We start from the raw sequence: 21658 nt of genomic DNA, 5'->3' as shown, positions 1-21658 counted from the left end.
TCCGAAGCGGCTACAGCGAGGCCCGAGGCAGTCAGGAAGTCTGACTCGCGACTGTGTATCTTGAGCCTATATGTCGCGAGAAGGACATGTTGACAGGCAGACACTTCCAGGCTGCAAATCCAACCATACTACTCGAGATCGTCCTCGCGACCATACAAGATGCGCAAAATCATGATTCCGGCGCTGTGTTCTCTACCATGCTTCTTCTACTGGCAGTTTGGCGCAACAATTTGACCCGATCAGTCCTACGCTGCGACCTCAGCCTGATGTCCACGAGCAAGCATGTCGAGCCCCAGAGATCACGGTCCACTGCATCCCAGCTCCTCCTGCGTACATCGTCCATAGGGAATCTATCATACTCTTGGAGCCACCTGAATCTACTGCTCGACGCCGGCTAGCTGCTCTCGTTCGAGTCCGCATCTTCCGCAAGTTCGATCATGGCCGTCAGGCTGATAATGTCGACACTGGTGAATACAGTCAAGCCGAAGACTTCATCAAGGGCGAAGGCAGCCTGACAACAAGCAGACGCGCACATCGGAGGACTCAAACTATAAGTGTCTGACGCCACTCCAATCTCGCCGTCTGACTTCAGTTTTTGCGACACTTCAGGTTACCACATCAGCGACATGAGAGCCGCAGGTGGTGATGATCACATACGGAACCCGGAAGATCGGTGCATCCAGCTTTATCGTCCATAACCTGCCCCTCACTTGGGCTACGATCCTCTTGGCCATGAGAGACGATAAATACTCGGACCTCCTGTGCCTCTCACCTCAGCCCTGCCGCCTTTCAGAGCCACAGTTCATGACACCCTCCCTCTACTATTGTGTCCAATTATACTTTGAGTCTTCCCTACCTCAACGGTCTTGTGTGATCTGTACGTCGTCCCCTGGCCATTTGGTACACACAGCATGGCTCTGCTTTTGGTCTCTTCCGGAAGCTGCTGCATGTGGGTACATGACGAGAACTTCGTCCGTGCCGTGCGCATGATGGGCCAGTTAAACTCCACGAGCGGTAGTTGAGGATTGACTGCTTTATTGCCACTTTGAGCCTAGACTATCTACCTCAGACGGTGATGATGGTAAGTTCAAACAACCTGCATCTTGTTCTATAAATACTCTTGTTCACTTGCTTACTGGGGGAGAACTGTGTCCCGATGTCGTTCCGATTTGTACCGTCTCAGTTGGACGTTGGCAGTCTCTGAGTTATGCACACTGTGTACTGTGCTTGTACCTTTCCTGGACCGACCATCTCTTCAAGCGAACATCTTGGCTTTGAGCTTGATTTGCGAAGCAACAACACTCAAAGCTTTTCTCGTTCTTGAATATGGGCACGATATAGTGATGTTTCGATCGTGGAGATAGCCGACCAGTGCTTCGGCGAATGTCCGAGGCCTCTCGGCGTCTGCAGCAAGCAGTGGATTCCTTATCTGGGCTCGAAGTCTGTGCTTATCCAATCTAATCAGATTGTTTTTTAAATCTAATCTGATGAGCTGCATGTCGTCAATGCAGCTCCGCAGCCAGACGCTCAGGGGTGGACCACCACATGCCTCGGACTCAGGTCTGTTATATCGGACGGGAGGGCCGCTTTGCGGATGGCGGACAAATGCCTGGCTGTTGGGAAAGATTTTTTCTGGAAACTTGTGTCCTGATTCGCCTTTCTGACTTACTTCGTGCCCGGTTGGGCTTTACAGTTGTCCAGTGTCCAGCGACAAGACCTTTGACCCAGAGGAGTGCGGGTTCGATATTATGCCATCGTGTATCGCGCTATCCACCAAACGAGTCAACCCTCCGTGACCACAGAAACGGGACCTTTACAGGTTTTCGTTGAGGGTGAGCGGCACAAAAGGAGCGCCATCGGCGCTCTCTGGGATCGATTTCTTTCCCCCCTGTTGCGCCACACTGAGTATCTGTTTGCTTGAAGTTTTGCCTTTAGACTCTCGAGGTCGAGCACTTTCTCCCTGCTGCAGCGATGAAGTACAATTCAAGTCCATTCCGTTTCCTTCTCCTTCTCCTTCTCCTTGTCGCAGACAATTTGGATGTGTTGGCAATGTCGGCTTCAGACATGTCTGGCACTGCCAGCCATGAAAGCCACCTTCTGTCACGCGCTGCACCACCAGCAACAAAGCACCTTTCCGACAAAGTCCACGGCATCCTGATGGGCGTCACGGTCATCCTGATTTTCCCCTTCGGCTCGATCTGCTGGAGACTGCTCGACGGCGTGGTCAGTGGAAAAACGCTTCTCAGAATCCACGTCTGCTGCCAGGTCTTGGGGCTGGGAATGCTTGTCTCCGGATTCGGCGTCGGGGTCTGGGTCTGTATCATTCACAACTCGGTATGTGCAGACGAACCTCTTGCTTTAGTGTATCCGTTCCCATGGAAGATACGGGAAGGGAAATCCCACCTTGTTTCTTTCAAAACAAACCCCCACCCTCGGTCGACTGAATGGCTATTTAGACTGACTGGTGGCGCGCGCCCGCGGCTCTAGGTGTACAATGACGAATGGGGCCATGGGATTCTCGGCACCATCGTCACGGCTCTATTCTTGCTCCAACCTGTTCTCGGCCAGTGGCATCACATCCTGTACAAGCGCGGCAGATCGCAGGGTCGCACGTTCAACCCTTGGTTCCGGACATCCCATGTCTGGCTTGGACGACTGTTGATGGTCGCGGCCATTGTGAACGGCGCCACGGGCATCGTCTTGGCCAATAACACTCCGGGCGGAGAGAAGGGTTACAGCGCTGCGGCTGGGGTGGTCGGCTTGATTTATATCGTGATCCTGTCGCTCTGGTACTGGAACAGAAGCAAGCAGGATGCTGGTGAGGCTCGTCGTGACCATGACCATGACGTGCTGGCAGGACATGTGGAAGATAAAAGCGGCACTGCTGTGGCAGTGGGACAGGTATAAGGAGGTGCAGTCCACATCCAGGGGGTTCGTTGTGGGCAGTTCGGAGCAGATGGAGAAACACAGGGGTTGAGTACAATATCGACCAGAGTACGCTGCACCCGAGCTGCTCTAGCTTGATGAGGAGCAAATGGTCAGTCGCCGTCGCTTTGATGCGATGCGATGCAAGAAGGAGGAGCTTTCCATGGCCTCCTAGACCTGGAGAAAACGGATTGCAATTCGGTCTGAGCTGGAAGAAGGCGCGGGGTAGGACTGCGGTCAACACCACGGATAGGCTGTAGACAGAAAGGTCAAAGTTGTGACATGGCTTTGATATAAAAGATGACTATGCTCACACGCGGGGTCATCCAGGCCGTGCTGCCTTCAAGCGAGCCACCGTCCCTATCAGAGATATCAGTTTTCAATGATTTTTTGACTTCGAGAGAGGCCTCGGGACCGTTTGAACAAGCCGTAATAGGTCCAGAGAGAATAGTGGCAGTCCACCGGACTATCCTCACCTGCCTTGTACATTCTCAGCCGATGATGCATTGTGCATGCTCTAACTCAAGTCTTTCAGATTGCTTTTATCAGTCTTTTGACTTTCAGTCCTGTGCCTTTATTGCCATATTCCAATTCGGCGATGAACAAAGCCCGAATCCTACAGCCCGAGCATACTTTACCTTCATACCAGTCCCGGTTGATATCGGCGTGGAAAGCCATATATGCTCCGTCTTGACTGACCGCAGGCCCACCAGGTGCGTAAAGCTCGACGGCACTTCCATCCGGCTGCCTGAATGTTCCCGACTTCAACAGCAGATCGTAGTGGTTGTCGATACTGTCCTTTAGTCCCAGGAACGATTGGCCCCAGGATGTGTAAGTTTCGGGTTTCATGGCGCCGAAGTTGCAATCCCGGAAAAAAGGGACGTATGTGGGATCATGGGTGGTCCAGTGCGTGGAGACCGCGTTCAGTTGAGTGGCGCGGCAGACGATATGCTCGATGCGATACGACTCATCCGCGTAGCAGCCGGCGTTGTAGATGAGATGGTATGCCGAGTCGTCGCCGGCGGCGGCGAATCTGCCCGTTGCGTGCCCCCTGTAGAATATCTGAGGACTTTCTATGTTGGGTCCGTCGCTGCGATCGCTGAACAAAACCCAACTGGCATTCCCCACGGGGGTCCACGTATCATTTCCGATGCGTGTGGTATAGTCCTCGTTGTCGACGATGTTGAATTGAAAGGAAGTGGGTGTGTTGGGCCAGTTGCCGTTCCCGCAAGCTCCCCCAGCGCCTATTGCGTTGCCATCGTTCTTGTAGACCACAAACGACATGTTCTTTCGCGGGTCGTAGATGAAAGTCGGGTCGATCGCGCCGCCTTGACTGAAAGGACAGGTAAGTGGCTCTTCCGCCGGTGTGTACGGGCCTGTCACGTTGGGAGAAGTCGCCGCGCCGACGCAATGGAAGCGACTGTCGGCGTTCCACGATGCCGAAAAGTAGAGAACAAAGCTGCCATCGGGCTTGCACTCACGCAGTCAGTCCAGTACGTACGTATCAGCTGCGCTTTCAAGGAGGAGCAATCAATCCCGGCGAGTGAGCGGTGAACGCTCCTAGCAAGCCACAATATGGAGTACCATTCGACTCATCTGGACTTACTTACCCGTTGCACAACCTGTGGCGCCCACACGGCAGCATCACCTTCTTGTAGCGCCCATCTGGGTAGGATCGGCAGGGCATCATATCCTTCATGCAATGTCCAATCTGATATATCCTTCGCACTTGCCACCTGGACATGTAATGATGGATCCGGTCGCGTGGCGAACGCGTAGAACATGCCATCCACACTCAGCAGGCATGGATCGGCGAAATTAGACTTGATAACAGCATATTCGGCCGTTGGTGTTGTTGTTGTTGTTGCTGTATGAACGTTTGAAGCCGAATACTTGACCACTGTCACTGTGGAAACAATGGTCAAGAAAAGTAAGATCAGGGCGCTTCCCTTCACGAGAGCAGCTCGAGGCTGGTTGGCAATGAGCTTCGAGAGGTGTCGCCATAACGTAACACCCATGGTGGGTACGATATTGTGAGTGACAAAGAATACCTATTTGGCGGTTGCGGTTGGAAGAGTAATTACCTAGCCTCTTTGTCGTTTGCTTTTCTTGCTGCTAAGGTACTTGACGCCGTTTATGATGGGAACTGTGCTGCTGACCATGACGCGCGGCACCTTGACTGCTTGTCTCGCTCGAGCTGGGGGCGAGCAGGTGAGCGCCGGGGCCGCGTCACCCTCATCCCAATCCCGGGGGGATCGACGCCGGACCTGGTTACTCGTACCTACCTTAGTCTGTGATTGAACTCGTCTCGCGGAGCAAACACGCTTCCTGGTCGCCGCAACTCTACACAGCCGCGACAGCTATGCATGGAAATGCTCTGGATCAAGTAGGGGGTAATGGTTGAAACAGGTTAGCAACTGCCGCGTAAGTACAGAAGGAATACTCCGTACCGCCGCTCATATCTTGCATTGGTTAGCGCTAAGTTTCATTTGACGGGTTCAAGGATGGATACTCGTAGTCGTCCCCCTGCTGCGACTCTTTCGGAGGACATGATGAATTCTAAGGGGTCTGTGGGCAGACCTGACTATATAGTTACAGAGGCCTATGTAAACAATACGGTACTTTACGCAAGGGGTTACGATCCATGACACCCCTTGGCGCTGTCAGGCCAACTGTCGGCTGCTGGCGGCTGAGTAGCACGTGACGTAGCCTCGTCCCGGTGAGTTTTGGCGGCGGCCTCAGCCTCGTCATCGGTGAATGCTGGGACTTGACCGAGATTCTCGATGCATCGTCTGTCCTTCGTTCCGCCACCACAAATGTTGACTGCGCCGACATGGCACCTATCAGCCAGCGCAAGCACCTCGGCCGCGACAAGTTCGGAACCCAGTTCAGTCTGCTAAAGACACAGCAGTACACCGATCCTGCCACCCGTACCGCGGTCCCGACCATGTACGTACCCGTCGTCTGCAAGTAAATGCACACGAACCTGTCTTATCCACGAGCCGAAAGATCCCCCTTAACGACATGACAATGACACATGACACATGGCGGCTGATTCGTTCTCCTTGTGCCTCACAGCCACCGAACTATCTCATGGAATGCATCGGGCGGATTGATCGCAACCGGCGCCAATGACAAGAGTATCAGGGTGTGGAATGTGGAACGGACAAGCCCACGCAGTCAAATTGAACTCAGAGGTCATGGACACGCTGTGGAGAAAGTCCTGTTCAATCCCGTGCGAGAGTTTGAGTTGGCCAGCTGCGCGTCAGACGGGACAGTGCGCTTCTGGGACACGCGGACAAAGACCTGCGTGAGCAAACTGGACGTGGGCGGAGAACCATTCACCTTAAGCTGGAGCGTCGATGGAAGCGTACTGCTGGCGGGGACGAAGGTGCGTTGAATCCCCTAAGCTATCTTGGCCGCCACCGTCCACGGCAACTAACACCCACCTCAGGGCGACGTGCTCATCCCCATCTCGACCGCGATACCCTCGTCGCCGCACATCCTGTCTCGCCACAAGCAGAACCAGCAAACCAACCAGACGACCTTCTCCAACGCATACCCTCCCGCGGATCTCATCATCACACAGGGAGATGGCTCTGTCAAGATCCTCGACTACCCGTCCATGGCGACCCTACATACCATAGCCGCCCACACCTCCTCCTGCACCGCCATTTCCTACTGTCCCAACGGTAAATACATGGCTGTCGGTGGTTCGGACGCCATGATCTCCCTCTGGGACACCACGGACTGGGTGTGTCGCCGGACAGTGTCCAACGCCAGCTCCGGCGCGATCCGCGGTCTCAGCTGGTCGTGGGACGGTCGGTATCTCGTGGGCGCAAGCGAAGAGATGGGATCTGGTGGTGGGGAGGGCCTTAGCTCGGGCTTTGAGATATACCATGCCGAGACCGGTGACGTGGTCCACACGATCGCGACAGGCACAAGTGGCATCCCAGCCGTTGAGTGGCATCCCAACCGCTACTGGTTGGCTTATACCCAGATCGAAGAGACCAGGCAAGGCAAGTCTAGCTTGAAGATTGTGGGTGCAGCTGGAGGACCGTCGATATGAACGCAGTTAGAGGCCTCTTCAAGCATCTGACTTGAAGCTGTCCCTGCGACTGATCGATCCTAGTCGAAGCCTACGGGAAGTCAATGGGAATAGCACGCCACCGCAGTGCAATCCCTGCGATCAGCTGCCCTCGCTTCCCGGTCACCGAATACCATCGTCGCAGTCGAAGCGGTGGAGATCTCACGACTTCGAAGGAATACTGCATCTTGATGTGGCTTTCGCCTGGAAGACGCGCAGGCGAGTGTATCTTGAACATGCACCACCGAGCTTTCGTGTGGTACTGGTATTTGCATGCGGGCTACAGTCTCAAATGTGTTGGCTGTTGGATTGGTGGTTGACGGGCATCGCGGGCATCGCGAGCTGATTCAGACTGACGTGCCATCAACAGCAGTCTCATGCTATCAACCCTTCTCACCCAAATGGTTACCGTCGAGGCATCAGTCTCCGGACCTGGCTTCTTGGGCTCAGGTGATGGAGACTGGAAGGGGCTTCTCGGAGCAGAGGCGACGCAAAGCAGCAGCCAACGATTCGAACACCTCTCGTCGACTTCTACTGCGCATGCGCCAGCGCCTGTTCTCTCTCCTGCATTGCCTGGATCAAATCATTCATGTCCTACTGTATCCCCTCCCTCTTCTGGCTGTCGTCTTGTCGATTCGTTCTGTCATTCCCTCGCTTTAACCGAGTCCGTAAATGAGGACGGAATATAGTGCAGGCAAGGATCCCGTCCAGGCACTCGGCAGCTGTTTGCATTGCGACCACACTGCTCTCTCAATTCAGATCCTCTGCTATCTTGATTAGTATTTACGGCTGCGAATCACGTCTGACTTGCTTGCGGCTACGTGCACTTGCAGCCCATATCTCACACCGCAATCGTGGTACATTTCAGCCTTGGAAATGACCTATCCTCACCACTACAGCCTCAACCTACAGGTTCAGGTAGGAGAGGACCTCATAGCCCCAAACCGGATGAGGCACAGCCCAACCCAGGATAGCGAAAACCCGAAGAGAGTGAAACAGGAGGCTCGCCGAGCTCAAGAATCATTACTCCCGACGAGAGGACCGGGATGGAGGACAAATCTGGGCCACATTTGGGTGCAGATGTATGGAGTCCCACCTTTGGATCGATGATATCAAAGCGACTGGCCAACATCGAAAATGGCAGCCGGGACGTCGGCATCGCAATGCGGTGGAAGACCTGATCGATGAACGGAAGTCTCCCATAGGGATGGATGGACATAGGTGGATGGAAAGATATGAATGACCCTGCGCCCGGTCCATTCTGGCGATCACTGGTCGCAGATCGCAGCTCCGAGGGGAAAGCCGTGCCAGAGTGGTATGGAAGAGCCTGCCAGTTTGCCTTCCGACAAGGTACCAGGGACGACATCGGACCAGTTTTCTCCTGAAGACCCATGAATTCCTGAGCCGTGTCCAAGAGGTCATTTGGGGCCGGACTTTGGCGACTATCGACGCGAAGAATGAGGACCGTGTTTGTCTCGCCTTGTGTCCGCCTGAAAGAAGCCCGGACGATATCATTGCGATCCTCTATGGATGTAGTGTTCCTCTTGTTCTTTGGAAGGTACGATCATACTACAAGCTAACTGGCGAATGTTTGTCTATGGCATGATGAACGGCGAGGCGTTTACTGGACGGGGCACCAGCAGTGCAACGGAGACGTTTGATTCGATCTGAAGGTCGATGATCACCGCTTCGCGTGAAGGAACGGAGTGATGGCGCAGGCCACGCTCGAGCATCCACTGCGCAGTGAACAAATGCGAAGGCATTCAAACGCACCATTCGTCCAGACCAAAACGACTGCTTCGGTGCGAGTATATACACTTCTCCCCGGCTACCACGTTCCATCTGCGGCTACCCATTTCAACCACTCCAGAGGCCTGAACATTGAGGGCAGGTTATCGACCGACAACTCAGCGAGGTTCAGAAATCTATCGAACTCCGCTATCCGTGTATATACAGAAACATCTCGGCCACAGGATTTTGTGAAGATGGCTGAAGAGGGCCTAGGCCAGATATCGACCTGCTCATACATTCAGAAAACGACGACTTTTACAGAAGAAGAGGGCATGCCTCGAATCCCCGAGCGTGCGTATATAAAAGCACCATATAAGGTCCCGTATAGGTCACCCACTCCGCCCCACGCCGGTCCGTCGGCCCAAGCTGTCGACATAACTTCTACGCTGGTCCCATCCTCTAGCGACATGGGCTCTCCACAGGCGCAACCTTCCTTGAGACAGGGACGGATGCTCACCTTCGCGGCGGGTGGGACGAGGAAGAATGCTGCATCTGTTGCGTCTGCAGCTGCCTCGCGTGCGACCAATTCTGCCAGGAGACCAGCACGGGGTCATTTTACCATTGAGCCCGGCGATGGCGCATGTATGCTGGTAGTAGTGTAAGAGTTACTTGACAGATGGCTAGACAGGTGCCGGGGCACTCGGCCAAATGCAGGCGAAGTGATTAGCCAATGTTAGACGAAGACAAGTTGTTGACAATGACGGCGAAGGTCACTGCAATCGTCACCTGAGACCAGTAGATGGTTGATCGATACCGGGCACGATACAAAGCGAGGACACTTGCCTACTGTGTCAGTACGAGATGTGGCGACGATTTCGTCTGGCTCTTCTGGAAAGGAGGCCGCCGAAAGTGAGGCATGAAATGAAAGCTTGGGGCAGAATCGTATCCTACTGAGCCTACCACCAGTAAGTGGGATGGATTACTGCTGAGCAAACGCGGGTGACACGCACAACTCGGGCCTGTTCGAGCTCTTAGGATGAGCTTGTGTGACTGTGTAAGCCCCACGACAACTGGACTCCTTGTCGCACCTTGATTCCGCAAATATTGACAATCACTCGTCCGCCTCAAAGCAGATTGATCCTCAGGCTAAGAGTCAATCAAGTGGCTCAGCACTGCAAGCCGATGCCACCAGACTCGTCGACCACATCTGCTCCCACCCGACGCCAGATCAGCCGAAGCAGGAAAGGATGCGGAACTTGTCGTCGACGCAGCAAACGAGTTCGTTCATCGCGAGCTGCTATCTGGTATCGGACATGCTTTCTGTGGCTGGCTAACTCGATGGTAGTGCGATGAAAGCAAACCCGCGTGCCAGGCTTGTCGACGGCTTCGATTGGATTGCATCTATGACAGTGACTTTATTGTCGTCGACCCTGGGAACCAGACAGCGAGGAATCGGCCGGACAGTACATTAAGCATTCACCCACGAGCTCCTGCTACTGCTCTGCCTGAGTCGCTTCTGCCGCTCGCCCGAGCAGACCTTTCGCTTGCCCAGCCGGACGTGGTCTACTTCCATCATTTTGACAGGCAAGTAAAAGCAACTCTTCCTGCCTCGCTGCACAGCTTTAACATGCAAGCACTGGACTGTGCCTTCCTTCAATATGCCATCCTCTGCCTTGCAGCGTCCAATCTCTCAACGCTCGACGCATGCTTGACGCGGCGCAATGTGGTTGGCGACACGAGAAGGTCAACTGCCAGCCCAAGGCCGAATACCCTGCACAACTATCATGCGCGGCAGTATTGTGAGCTTGCCGCGACGCAGGAGCAGAGCCTCGAGCCCCAAGATCCGTCCCTCATTCTCATTGGCAAGATCCTCCTTGCCTACTACCAGCACGCGTCAACGGACCACTTTCGTTTCCGGCTCGCGGTACTCGAGACAGCCGAGTTCGTACGGAGACGCCGACACGACATCACGAGGTCGCATACTGGCGATATTGCATTGCAGCTGTGGTATCGTCTACGTATCTCACACCGCCCGTCAGAGTCCTTGGAGCTAGTGGCTGGTTACAACGAGTCCGACTCAGGCGCGGAACACTTTGCTTCGACTTCGGAAGACGAGGACATATATTTGCATTGCATTGTGGGACTGTCTCCGGACGACTTGCTGCATGATATCATGCTCAAAACCATGGAACTCAGGAGAAGAATGGTAGTCTACCATTGCACGACCGCCGTGCAGAACGTTTCGGAGAGCTTGCCAGCTCCAGGCTCTCGGGCTCAAAGGCTGGTGAATAGTTCGGTGCAGAGGCCGCATGCACTGGCAGGAATCGACGGCCCTGAGCTCAGTTCGATCGCACCCAGTCACTTGCTCGCGTTACTTGACATCCAGAGAAGGCGACTTGAGGTCTGGAGAAGTAGGGTGGCCGCAGAGGAAGCAGGTTCTGGGAGGCATGCGAATGCAGGGGGCATCATGTCGCCAGATCCAAGCGTGGAGAAGCTCGTGAATCACCGACGCTTGATGAACCACCTGTACTACCTCCTGTGCAAGCTCATCTTCGAGAACGCGACCGCTTTGCAAGGGGCAGTGGTCGACCAGAACCTCAACGGCGCCATTCTACGCGGGGTTGTCGACACGATCGACGGCATCGACCCGACGATATCCAATGTGGTGGATGTGTATGGGTACAGTCTCTCCGAGATTCTGTTGCAGCTCTCATACAACATGCCATCGACGACATACTTCAACTACATCCTAGACGTTGTCTGGCCCCGCCTGGAAGTATGCGGGCGTGGCTATGAGAATTCTCACCTACCGACTCACCTCGCCAAGAGGATAGTTGCTCTGATGGCGGAGGAATGGCACTGTTCTCGAAGGATCCTACTGGTGGTGCTGGCGATATCGGAGAACACCCCCAAAACAATACTATACGACATTCATCATGCTTTTGATGTCCTGCTGTATGGCTATGACCAGCATCAAGGAGACTTCTTCGTTAACAAGGTGTCACTATCTTGACAGATGACCGGTGCCTGTCTGGCTAAGATTGCATACCCACGCCGAGATCTAACAGCCACATATCTCCGAGTCTCTGGTTCGACTCTGCTAGACCGCCGTGGATCACCACCTCTGTCTCTCCAGCAACATCGGCATCGAACCACCCTCTAGGGCACGGCTTTTCGCCTCCTCCCTCGAACGTGAGCTTCTTCCATTTCTGAGAGTGGATCGCAAATATCCACACATCATCGAGCATTTTTCCGGCACCCTGATGTCCCAAGCTGCTTGGGTCGTGCTCTCCGAACATCGTGATGAGGCATGGCTGGTTATCCACAACGACCGAGAGAAGACAACTCACGCTCCGAGGACCGGGCCCCTGGTTCCCATCTGCGTCAAATCCAACAGTCTGCCACGAATTGGTCTGTGGATCGAACACGTCCAGCGCGCCCCCTTGTTCGGTCTTGCCATCGAAACCATTCATGCGATACAGCTTCCCTTGAGTGTAGGCGATCGACGTGCCTCCTCGATCCGGTGCCGGTGCAGCAGGCAACTCCCGCCATGTCCGTTCCACAACGTTGAAAGCCCAAAGGTCGCTCAGACGGCCCTTTTCGGGACAGCCCGCATGGACAAATATGGTGTCCTGCCCATCATTCGTCATGGCGTGGTAGCTGCGGCCCGCTGGCCGTGGACTAGCAGGATCTCGGGGCAGGACCTGCGACCAGACTTTGGCCGTCGTATCGAGAACCCAGAATGCTCCGTTCTCCTCGATAGGTGCCACTGCTACGCCTCCGCGGCCAGAAAAGACATAGATCTTCCCGTGGAGCGCTGTGGAGGTGGCTCCCACTCTTGCTTGGGGGGCATTATCGGCCGATGCTGACAAGAAGGTGTCGATGTCCGCGTCTACTCGCAGTGTCAAATGTGTCAAGGCCCTCTGACAGGAACTGCAGCCTACATACCCTGCCTCTTCGGGATCCGATACACGGACGACTCTACAGGTTCTCGAGGGCGTAGTTCGCCCCCGAAGATGTATACCGCGCCATTCACGACGGTCAGGGTCTGCGACGATCTGCGAAGAGCATCGCTTTCGCAGATTTTGGTCCATGTCGCGGTCGGAGGCATGGTTCAATACCAGCCGAAGGAAACGTGAGTCCTAAAATATCAATGAATTTGGAGCCGAAGAGGAGAAGTATGAAACGGCCATCTGGTCTTGTACTCGAACTTCGAGCTGCCAGCTGCTCGTGTCATACTGGACGGGGTACCAATTACTATGATAATCGCTGATGATCGCTGTTGGGCGTAATTTTGACCGTTTGCAGTTCGCGGTCTCCACGCGAAGCATACACCCGGTAAGTTATACGGTTTTCCACTTGCTGAGACACGTTGCGGCTGTATGGCTCTGTAACGGCGTAAAATTGCCTCGAAACAGCTTAGCGCTATGGGTCATCGCGATGTCGGTGCTCGTCCATCTTTCTTCTTCACCTCACCCACTCCTCACCACTCCGTGACTACGCTCTTGACAACAACACAACAACTGGATACGATGTAAATTTGAGAGATCATCCTCATCCTCATCCTCATCCTCGTCATATTGTCGCCATCGCCAGGCTGTCTGTTGGCTGAGCCAGCAGCCTGACTCTAGAAGCAGTTCCCAGCCCCTTCTTTCCATTGACGCTTCACATCACACCTCAGAGGACGCTTGCCCTTGAACAACGCTGCTGCCATGCCTTCGTCCGAAACCGGTCGGTCTACCAAGCATCCTTTACGTAAACACTTACCTCCCTGCTTCCTGATGTACTGCGGATCCTGATCGCCCGGGAACGAGTATCCTTTGGTCGTTATTTTTAAGCTGGCAATCAGCAGGTCGCAACGACAGCTTGTCCGTGTATGCGAAGAACCTTTGCGGTCAACTCTGCCTCCCTCGGACCCTCGTTGATGGTCTTCTGCGTCGCCATGATCCCAGCCCCTGACAGCAACGCAGCGAACGATGCCGTTGAACTTTCCACCATCGAAGAGACCGCGCCGACTGAGATGGAACCTATGATATACCAGCCAGACGACGACCCTGAGTCCGAGCCTGAGGTGCCTCGACGCATTGCCCGTCGGCTCTACGTGTCTCATTTCCTGTCGACGTGGAACTCACGATCGTTTGAATTCGGGGCTGTCTTGTTCCTGGCCACCATCTTTCCACAAACTCTCCTGCAGCTGTCCGTCTATGCTCTTTTGCGGTCCGCATCTGCTATCCTCCTCGCATCAAGCATCGGATATGCGGTCGACCAGAGACCCCGACTTCCCGTTGTCAGGCTCTCCATTGGTAAGACCTTATACGGCTCACCAATGTCACCAAGCACAATCTAACAAGCTGTGTCTCGACAGTCGCTGCACGCATCGCGGTCCTTCTGTCATGTGTTGGTTTCTGGGCACTATCCGCCTACCACACCATAACGGTGTCGGCAAAGTTGGCAATCTTCTCCGTACTAGTCCTACTTTCATGCATTGAAAAGCCTTGCTCGGTCCTCAACCTCGTTGCTGTCGAACGCGACTGGGTACGTCGGACTCTTAGCACCATTTGCACATATATCACTAAAGGGGAACATTGCAGGTGGTCGAAATTGCTCAGCACGACGAGCGTAGTTTGCAAAGTATGTGCTCTTCCCTTACGTACACATCACTTACTAGGCCGCTTTTCGCCATGAGGATCTGATGCAGTATTTGGCACCACCTTAGGTCTCAATGCCAGCATGCGGCGCATCGATCTCGTCTGCAAGCTTGGGGGTCCTCTAGTTATTGCGCTCATTGACGGGGCATCGAGGAATGCAGCCATATTTCTGATCCTGGCGACCAACGCCGTTGCTGCTCCGATAGAATACTTCGCCATAGCCCAGGTACGTCGAGAGTCAGAATGGGTCAAGTGGCTACTGAGAGTGGACAAAGGTCTACGGCGCAGTCCCTCAGCTCCAGGCTCCAAAGATCCAATCTGCTTCGAGAAGCTCCGATCAGACCGTCCGTGTTTCCGCAAAGCAACTACTGGCTCCATTTCGAGATCTCAAACATTACTCCCACCATCCAGCCTTCCTCCCTTCTCTGTCGTTATCGCTCCTCTACTTTACGGTTCTGAGCATGTCTGGCCAACAAATCACATACCTTGTCTCGGCCGGCTACACTTCTTTCGCCGTTGGTCTTGTGCGTTCGGTATCCACCATGTTCGAACTGTCAGCCACGTGGATTGCTCCACTTCTGATGCACAAGATCGGCGCAAACCGAGCTGGCATGTGGTTTCTCAGTTGGCAGGTCGCTTGGCTAGGCGGAGCAGTGAGTTTCTTCTGGGTTGAGAAGAAACCGATCGTGGCGGCTTCGGGATTAGTGGCCGGGACGATTTTGAGTCGAATTGGTCTGTGGGGTTATGATCTGTGTGCGCAGTTCATCATTCAGCAGGTACGTGTGGGTAGACGAGATTGGCTTGCCTAGAGCTGGTGTGCATATAACGGCTTCGATTTGTGGCTGACGAAGTTGACGTGCACAAACGATGCTGTAATGTGACTGACAAACCTCTTCTAGGAAGTCCAAGGTCCCCAACGTGGCTCGTTCTCCTCCACGGAAGCAACATTGCAGAATCTGTTCGAACTGCTCTCCTATGTCACGACCATCGTCTGGTCGTCGCCGCGACAATTCCAGTATCCAGTCCTCTTGAGTACTGTAGCAGTATTTACGGCAGCAGGGCTGTATGCTTATTTCCTAAGGCAAAGAAGGGGACACTTGGTACACCTTTCAGGATGCGTGAAATGAGAGCTTTACGGCTGTTACGTAGGGCGGTAAGGTATATTTTGGTGATTGCCGCCACGATCAAGGACGAAGTGATTGAGAGTGATCAGTATCTGGATCAGGCTCCAACCCGTCGCCCTCGCACGATGAAGCGATCGCTAAGGGCGTCTTTATCCTACTTCGTGGGCGTTAGCATCAGCATCAGCATCAGCATCAACCTACAGTACTGTGCTGTGAAGAGTCTATATGTGACTTCATCCCGTCAAGTCACAAGTCATGGTATTCACAAGAGCAGCCGATGAGAGCCGCGCTGTTTGCCGCCATAGGAATTTCCCAGATTGGCAGGTAAGAATCAACTTGGCTATTGGCCGAGTGTACCTCGGAGATCTGCACAGTACAGTCAGTAACTTACTTACCTACCCCTCTGAGCGATTGAAGTATAAGACTCGAAAACGACCATCAGCGTCACAACCACGACGACCTTTTATCCCCGAAGTCAAGTACCAGTGTTGTCGGTAGAAGGTATACACACAGATACGGAGTTCAAATATACTTACACCCACACACACACTAATACTAACAAACGGACGACAGCAACCACCACCACCAAAATGACAACCATGGACCAGATCTTCTCGGCCTACCAATCCCGCCTCCGCGACCTGGAAGCCAGACAACCGACCAACCCCTTCGCCAAGGGCATCGCGTGGATCCAGCACGGCGTGTATCCGATCCACGAAGCCCACATCCCCATGCTGGACCAGGGTTTCCTGCACAGCGACCTGACCTACGACGTGCCCTCTGTCTGGGCGGGGCGCTTCTTCCGGCTCGACGACCACCTGGCGCGCCTGGAGCGGTCATGCGCCAAATTACGTCTCCGCGCACCGCTCTCCCGCGCAGCCATCAAACGCACCCTCTGCGCCATGCTCGCGCGCTCGGGCATCCGCGACGCCTTTGTCGAGATCATCGTCACGCGCGGCCTCACGGGCGTGAGAGGTCTCACGGCCGCGGAAGTGGCGGGCCTGTCGAATAACCTGTACATGTTCATCGTGCCGTACGTGTGGGTCATGAGTCCGCAGGTGCAGTGCGAGGGGAGCGGGAGTGCCGTGGTCGCGCGCTCGGTGTACCGGACCCCGCCTGCGTGTATGGATCCCACGGTCAAGAATCTCCAGTGGGGGGATCTTACGAGGGGGATGTTCGAGGCGGGGGACCGTGGCGCGGGATATCCTTTCCTTACGGATGTGAGCGTGAGCGCAAGCGGGAGCGTAAGCGAGCGCGAGGGCGACGTGAGTTCAAGTGAAGGTGTGCGTCAAGTCGACAACAACGTCGACGTCAATATTACCGAAGGCTCGGGCTTCAACATCGTCATCATCAAAAATTCCACGCTCTACACGCCGCGCAAGGGCGTCCTCGAGGGCGTCACCAGGGAGAGTGTCTTTGAGTGCTGTCGTCGTCTGGGCGTCGCCTATGTCCTTGACAAAGTCCCCCTGCGCATGGCTTACGAGGCGGACGAGATCTTCATGTGCACTACTGCTGGCGGAATCATGCCTATTACTAAGCTCGATGGGAAAGCTGTGGGCGATGGGACCGTCGGGCCGATCACGACGCGGATTTGGGATCTTTACTGGCGGTTGCATTTTGACGAGGGGTTTAGCTTTGCTGTCGATTATGAGGATGAGAGGGGGTTGGATGGGCGGGTAGAGGATGAGGATAGGGATGGGAAGGGTAGCCAGGCGAATGGGTTGAGCAGGAGGGAGGGAGAAGAAAGTGCAAAGGCCTATGGGGATGCTAATGGGAAGGTCATCAACGGGACGGCGCATTGACGGTCAAGGGTGCAGTATACAGTGCTTGCTACGTATGTCGTGAATGTGAAATTATGCATTATATGATGGCTTGCTGCTTACTTTAGATGAGTACCCCCAGCTTACTGTGGGTATGGGTGTATGTTCTCAAAGGCCAGGCCAGCGAATATACATGGTCGATTGTATCTCCATCAGAAACTCAGACAGTGAGCCGCAGCTACATACAGCGTTGACCTGGCTGCGAGAGGGACCGATGATGATGATGCACTGCTGGAACGAACTCTGCCGCTTTTCTCTGGCCAGAGGTCAGTCGTTATGGTCACGGTCACGGTCACGGTCACGGTCACGGTCACGGTCACAGTCACGGTCAAGTCGCTTTCCCGTCTTCATCGCGGTCCGCTTCTTCTCAGAGGCTATCATCCGAGCATGTCGGGCGTGGGACGGTGCTTGGGTGTGATTTATATACCACCATGATCCTCACTCGACGACAGCTATTTGATCCCCCGGCACCTGAATCCACCATCCTGTATTTTGCTCGATACGGTAAGTGATTCGACGTCTGTGGCCTCTCGCTCCGGATGAAATGCGTGGCCCGCGTCACACTTCTCGAAACAGACTTGCGGCTCGTTCGCGTAGAGGGCGTCGCACTATCGCCGGGGAGCCGGTGAGATTGCCCGGCTTCCCCCCCGGGGGCCATTTATTCCATCGAGGAGAGTGCAAGCTGCGACAGGATGACTATCCGGCAAGCACAGCACGGCACATTTCCAATGGCACTGCACTGCGACTGTTCTGCACTGCACTGCGACTGTACTGCACTGCACTGCGACTGTTCTGCACTGCACTGCGACTGTACTGCACTGCACTGCAAGGGCTTCCGACTGCGGGTCCGTGGCGCTGCGAACCGGTCAACGTGTGACCACGTCCAGCGCCCGCAGCACCTTCAAGGGACCTAATTATACACTGAGAGCACTGCAATGCGCTCATAATCTGCTCCCCTCAATCGTCCTTTGACGTGGCGGCTGAATGACTCCGGCCGTACTCTCTCAAAAAGGTAGAAGCCTTGTTGGTCCGTTGGGGCGGCTGACCTGGATACTGATACTGATACTGACACTGCTCAGACTCATGCTTTGCGAAGCTCTTGCCGCCGCCGTGCTTACCGCCGCCATGCTTGAAGTTGTCAATGATGACGTAGACGGGCACGACCACGATGCTTGTGATGAGCGTGAAGAAGAGGTAGAAAAGCGGTGCAAGGAGGCCGTTGATGACGCGGTTGAGGATGTTGGTGGGTGGGAGGGGTTCGAATTTGGGCAGAGACGGCTTTGGGGGGTGTTGGTGTGAGGTTGACATGTTAGGCACTGTGGGACTGTCGTGGCTAACGTGTAGGTTGGAGTTTACAGTTATGTAGTGAAAGCTTCAAAAATGCAAGGCTACCTTGGGGACGAACTAACTTGGTACGATTTCGGACGGGTCGACGGTCACGACGGTTCACGCGTCGCCTACCTATACAGGCACTACAAGGAGTAAGTGAGTGGTGGGTGAGTGGGAGGTGAGTGAGGTGGTGATGTCATGGCGGGGAGACGAGGAGTACGGCGGACTACTCGCACTCATATTTCGTACTCCGTAAGGTACTCGTACCTCGTACCTCGTACTGGTAGAAAGAACTGCTCGCGCCCGCCCCGGACACCCTGGACCCTGCCGGATTGAGCCCGAGGCTCTGTCAATGCCCAGGCTCGAGCCAGGACCAGATTACTCGTACGAGTTACCAAAGCTCCCGCTTCGAGAACACCGTGATCCTCCTAGCCATGGCCCCCAGGCTCCCCTACCATGGTACCGCACTGTACGGAGTACAGTAACCACAGTAGCCCCCGCAGGAATGCCCCGCCTCCCGCGCACTGTCGAGACTGGGCACTTCAGCATGCCAAGATATGCTATGGCTGAGGCTGACGGATCAACTAAGAAACCAACAAGGGATGTTTAGGAAAGGTAAGCTCTTCGATCTCCTTCTTCTCCAGAAATCGACGTCCAGCCACTCTCAATTCCTACCCCAGTACTGTGTACAGCATGTTCCGGAGACGGGATAATCGCAGATCCGAGCCCGATCTCGATCCTCACCTATGGGAGTTATCCCACTCCCCGAGCTGGACGACGTCGGCGTCGGCGAAACACCCAAAAACAGTCATCCCTGACCCGTCGATATTCCGCGACTCGATCACTCCGTCGCTGGAAAATGCAGAACAGGGATCGGTTCGAGGCTACCCCACCCCGGGTCACCTCGCCGCGAACCTGGTCCTTATCGAGTGTTTCTTGAAGTTCAAGGACGCCGTCACCACCACCCACAAACTCGACATACTCGATGTGCCGACCTATTCGAACGCACAAGCACCAGAGAAGTCGAAAACTGAACCCGAAGGCGCACAGGCGAGCCAGCGATGGGACACCGTCGTCCGCCTGGCCATTTCCCGCTTTCAAATCTGGTTCGAGAACATCGAATCCCTTCTCCGACACGCGGCCGCCTACCACAGATATGGCGCCAACAGCAGCGCCCACCACGCCGCCATCACCGCCGATTACCTGCCTCCTCTGGATGTACTGATGGTGTGGTACGCCTATATGAACCATCCGGCTTCGTACCGCGACGACAACCTGGCTCACGGTTCCCCGAAACTCTTGGAAATACCTATGCCGTGGGAGGCGATCCTTGCCGTGATCGACGTCGATACCTGCACCTACAGGCCGCCGGCCGCTGCGCAAAAGCTCTTCACCACCACCACGACTCAGAGTCCAGATATCTTAGTCTATCTGAGGGACCCTCCCCCTTACAGCAATCTGGACCCACATATGGTCTTTTCCATCGACTTGGCCTCTGCTGTGCACGACCTTTTGGATGGCGCCAACTTCATACCGCAGATGCATGCTCTTCTCTGGCTGCGCTCACCTTCCCTGGAAGGGACCCTCGCTCGAGCACTCGCCCGGTATGCAGCTCTGCCTGAAGCCACAGGGTTGCGCGCCTCGATATGGTTCGCCCGTGTCAAGGCCGACCCTGCCCTGGAACTGGTATGGCGGACCCATATGCTCTACCCCATGGCTTTTGCCTCGTCTAGTAATGCGACGTTTGGCGGCGACGCCCTTGTGGCGATGGAGGGTGAAGAGTCACGCCAAGAGCAACTGGACCTCATCAGTGATAGCACGGAAAAGCTCGATCTCACGCAGACGTGGATTGACGACAGCGCTGATTCGGAATCGTGTTATTGTTGGACGTGTGAAAGAATCCGAGATGAGGTCCCGAATTATGTTTACCGACCCCCTTCCGCGTCGACCGATACGAGTCCGAACCTTGGGACGCCGTCGTCTTTCAGAAACCCTGTGTTCCCGAGAGAATCTGCCAATGTCAACCCGCTTCTCTGCTTAACGACAGATCAAATATCGGAGATCAAGGCTGACGTTGCCTTTCATCGGCACGTGGAAGCATTCCGCCAAGGCAACCCACCGGGCACGCCACTTCCCACTCGACCACTCACGGCTCGTGCGATGGCAAGACTCAAACAGGAACAGGATTCCAAGGCACGTGCAGGCCAGTACTACGGAACAGGGTATAAGGTCGAAGTGATCCGACCGGCAGTGTACGATCCATCGACAGGTAAACTGTTGAAGAAGGAAAAGACCAAAGTAACGAGGGGGAAGAACGCGAGTATTATAGGGGAATGGGGCGGAAGAATTCTGGGTATTTAGACCACTCACCAGTACGCCGGCTCAGAAACCTCGGCGCCCACCTTGCCCCAAGATTTCATGACCTTCATACTGGAGTCGTCTTTACATGGCCCGCATGTCATCGCCATGGCAAGGAACATGTAGGTGACAGGGACGACCTACGGGAGAAATACGGCGTAGGCATCTCGTCCCACCGGTTGGCATACCGACATCGTCCAATACAATGGCTGGAAGGAAAGAAAAGTCGACGGCAGTCGTGCTCACGGCCAGTTTTATGGCCGCGGTGGCCAATGTAGGGACACCCCCAGCCGAATGATTCGGAGAAGAGGTCTTGTAGGTTCTCACCGTGGTATTGGTCAAGACGGCAAGGTTGAAGTCTCGCGGCGGGGAGATGAAGTCGTACATCAAGGTAATGCCTTGATTATTACTGGTAACGGCCAGGTCGTTCTTACATCTGGGGGATATTGGTGTACACGATTTAGGTATTGTTCTCGGGTCGACTCCAAGGTTAGCACGATCAATTGTAGTAGGTGGACGAAGCCATAATATCCGTCGTCGCGGAGAGGACGTCGTCCCACATCTCCTGTGTCTTGAGGGCAGGCACGTGTTGGTCCGTACTAGGCTCTGCGAAGGACAGAGGACGTGACTGCTGGT

General features: G+C 54.8%; 9 protein-coding genes across 9 annotated transcripts; 6 read left to right on the top strand and 3 right to left on the bottom strand.

Annotated features, from left to right (window-relative positions):
• Positions 1-2064: 2064 nt before the first annotated feature.
• Positions 2065-2907, top strand: G647_06171 (uncharacterized protein; the record flags this gene model as incomplete). The annotated part of the gene is made up of 2 exons (XM_008730495.1): positions 2065-2334; positions 2488-2907. The coding sequence occupies 2 exons, from the start codon at positions 2065-2067 to the stop codon at positions 2905-2907; spliced, it is 690 nt and encodes a 229-aa protein (XP_008728717.1).
• Positions 2908-3456: 549 nt separating this feature from the next.
• Positions 3457-4943, bottom strand: G647_06170 (uncharacterized protein; the record flags this gene model as incomplete). Its single annotated transcript, XM_008730494.1, has 2 exons — positions 3457-4395; positions 4536-4943. The coding sequence occupies 2 exons, from the start codon at positions 4941-4943 to the stop codon at positions 3457-3459; spliced, it is 1347 nt and encodes a 448-aa protein (XP_008728716.1).
• Positions 4944-5758: 815 nt separating this feature from the next.
• Positions 5759-6994, top strand: G647_06169 (uncharacterized protein; the record flags this gene model as incomplete). Its single annotated transcript, XM_008730493.1, has 3 exons — positions 5759-5874; positions 6004-6316; positions 6380-6994. 3 exons carry the CDS (start codon positions 5759-5761, stop codon positions 6992-6994), a joined length of 1044 nt encoding a protein of 347 aa, XP_008728715.1.
• Positions 6995-10370: 3376 nt separating this feature from the next.
• Positions 10371-11756, top strand: G647_06168 (uncharacterized protein; the record flags this gene model as incomplete). Its single annotated transcript, XM_008730492.1, has 1 exon — positions 10371-11756. One exon carries the CDS (start codon positions 10371-10373, stop codon positions 11754-11756), a length of 1386 nt encoding a protein of 461 aa, XP_008728714.1.
• A 22-nt stretch (positions 11757-11778) lies between these two features.
• G647_06167 (uncharacterized protein) lies at positions 11779-12854 on the bottom strand (the record flags this gene model as incomplete). The annotated part of the gene is made up of 2 exons (XM_008730491.1): positions 11779-12635; positions 12692-12854. 2 exons carry the CDS (start codon positions 12852-12854, stop codon positions 11779-11781), a joined length of 1020 nt encoding a protein of 339 aa, XP_008728713.1.
• Positions 12855-13685: 831 nt separating this feature from the next.
• On the top strand, positions 13686-15518 carry G647_06166 (uncharacterized protein; the record flags this gene model as incomplete). Its single annotated transcript, XM_008730490.1, has 6 exons — positions 13686-14046; positions 14109-14278; positions 14335-14374; positions 14460-14617; positions 14667-15167; positions 15291-15518. 6 exons carry the CDS (start codon positions 13686-13688, stop codon positions 15516-15518), a joined length of 1458 nt encoding a protein of 485 aa, XP_008728712.1.
• Positions 15519-16105: 587 nt separating this feature from the next.
• On the top strand, positions 16106-17317 carry G647_06165 (uncharacterized protein; the record flags this gene model as incomplete). The annotated part of the gene is made up of 1 exon (XM_008730489.1): positions 16106-17317. One exon carries the CDS (start codon positions 16106-16108, stop codon positions 17315-17317), a length of 1212 nt encoding a protein of 403 aa, XP_008728711.1.
• A 975-nt stretch (positions 17318-18292) lies between these two features.
• On the bottom strand, positions 18293-18643 carry G647_06164 (uncharacterized protein; the record flags this gene model as incomplete). Its single annotated transcript, XM_008730488.1, has 1 exon — positions 18293-18643. One exon carries the CDS (start codon positions 18641-18643, stop codon positions 18293-18295), a length of 351 nt encoding a protein of 116 aa, XP_008728710.1.
• A 714-nt stretch (positions 18644-19357) lies between these two features.
• On the top strand, positions 19358-21025 carry G647_06163 (uncharacterized protein; the record flags this gene model as incomplete). The annotated part of the gene is made up of 1 exon (XM_008730487.1): positions 19358-21025. One exon carries the CDS (start codon positions 19358-19360, stop codon positions 21023-21025), a length of 1668 nt encoding a protein of 555 aa, XP_008728709.1.
• Positions 21026-21658: the final 633 nt, after the last annotated feature.

Source organism: Cladophialophora carrionii, assembly GCF_000365165.1.
Source record: "Cladophialophora carrionii CBS 160.54 unplaced genomic scaffold supercont1.5, whole genome shotgun sequence".
Lineage (NCBI taxonomy): Eukaryota > Fungi > Ascomycota > Eurotiomycetes > Chaetothyriales > Herpotrichiellaceae > Cladophialophora > Cladophialophora carrionii.
This window is presented reverse-complemented; position numbering and strand designations above follow the sequence as displayed.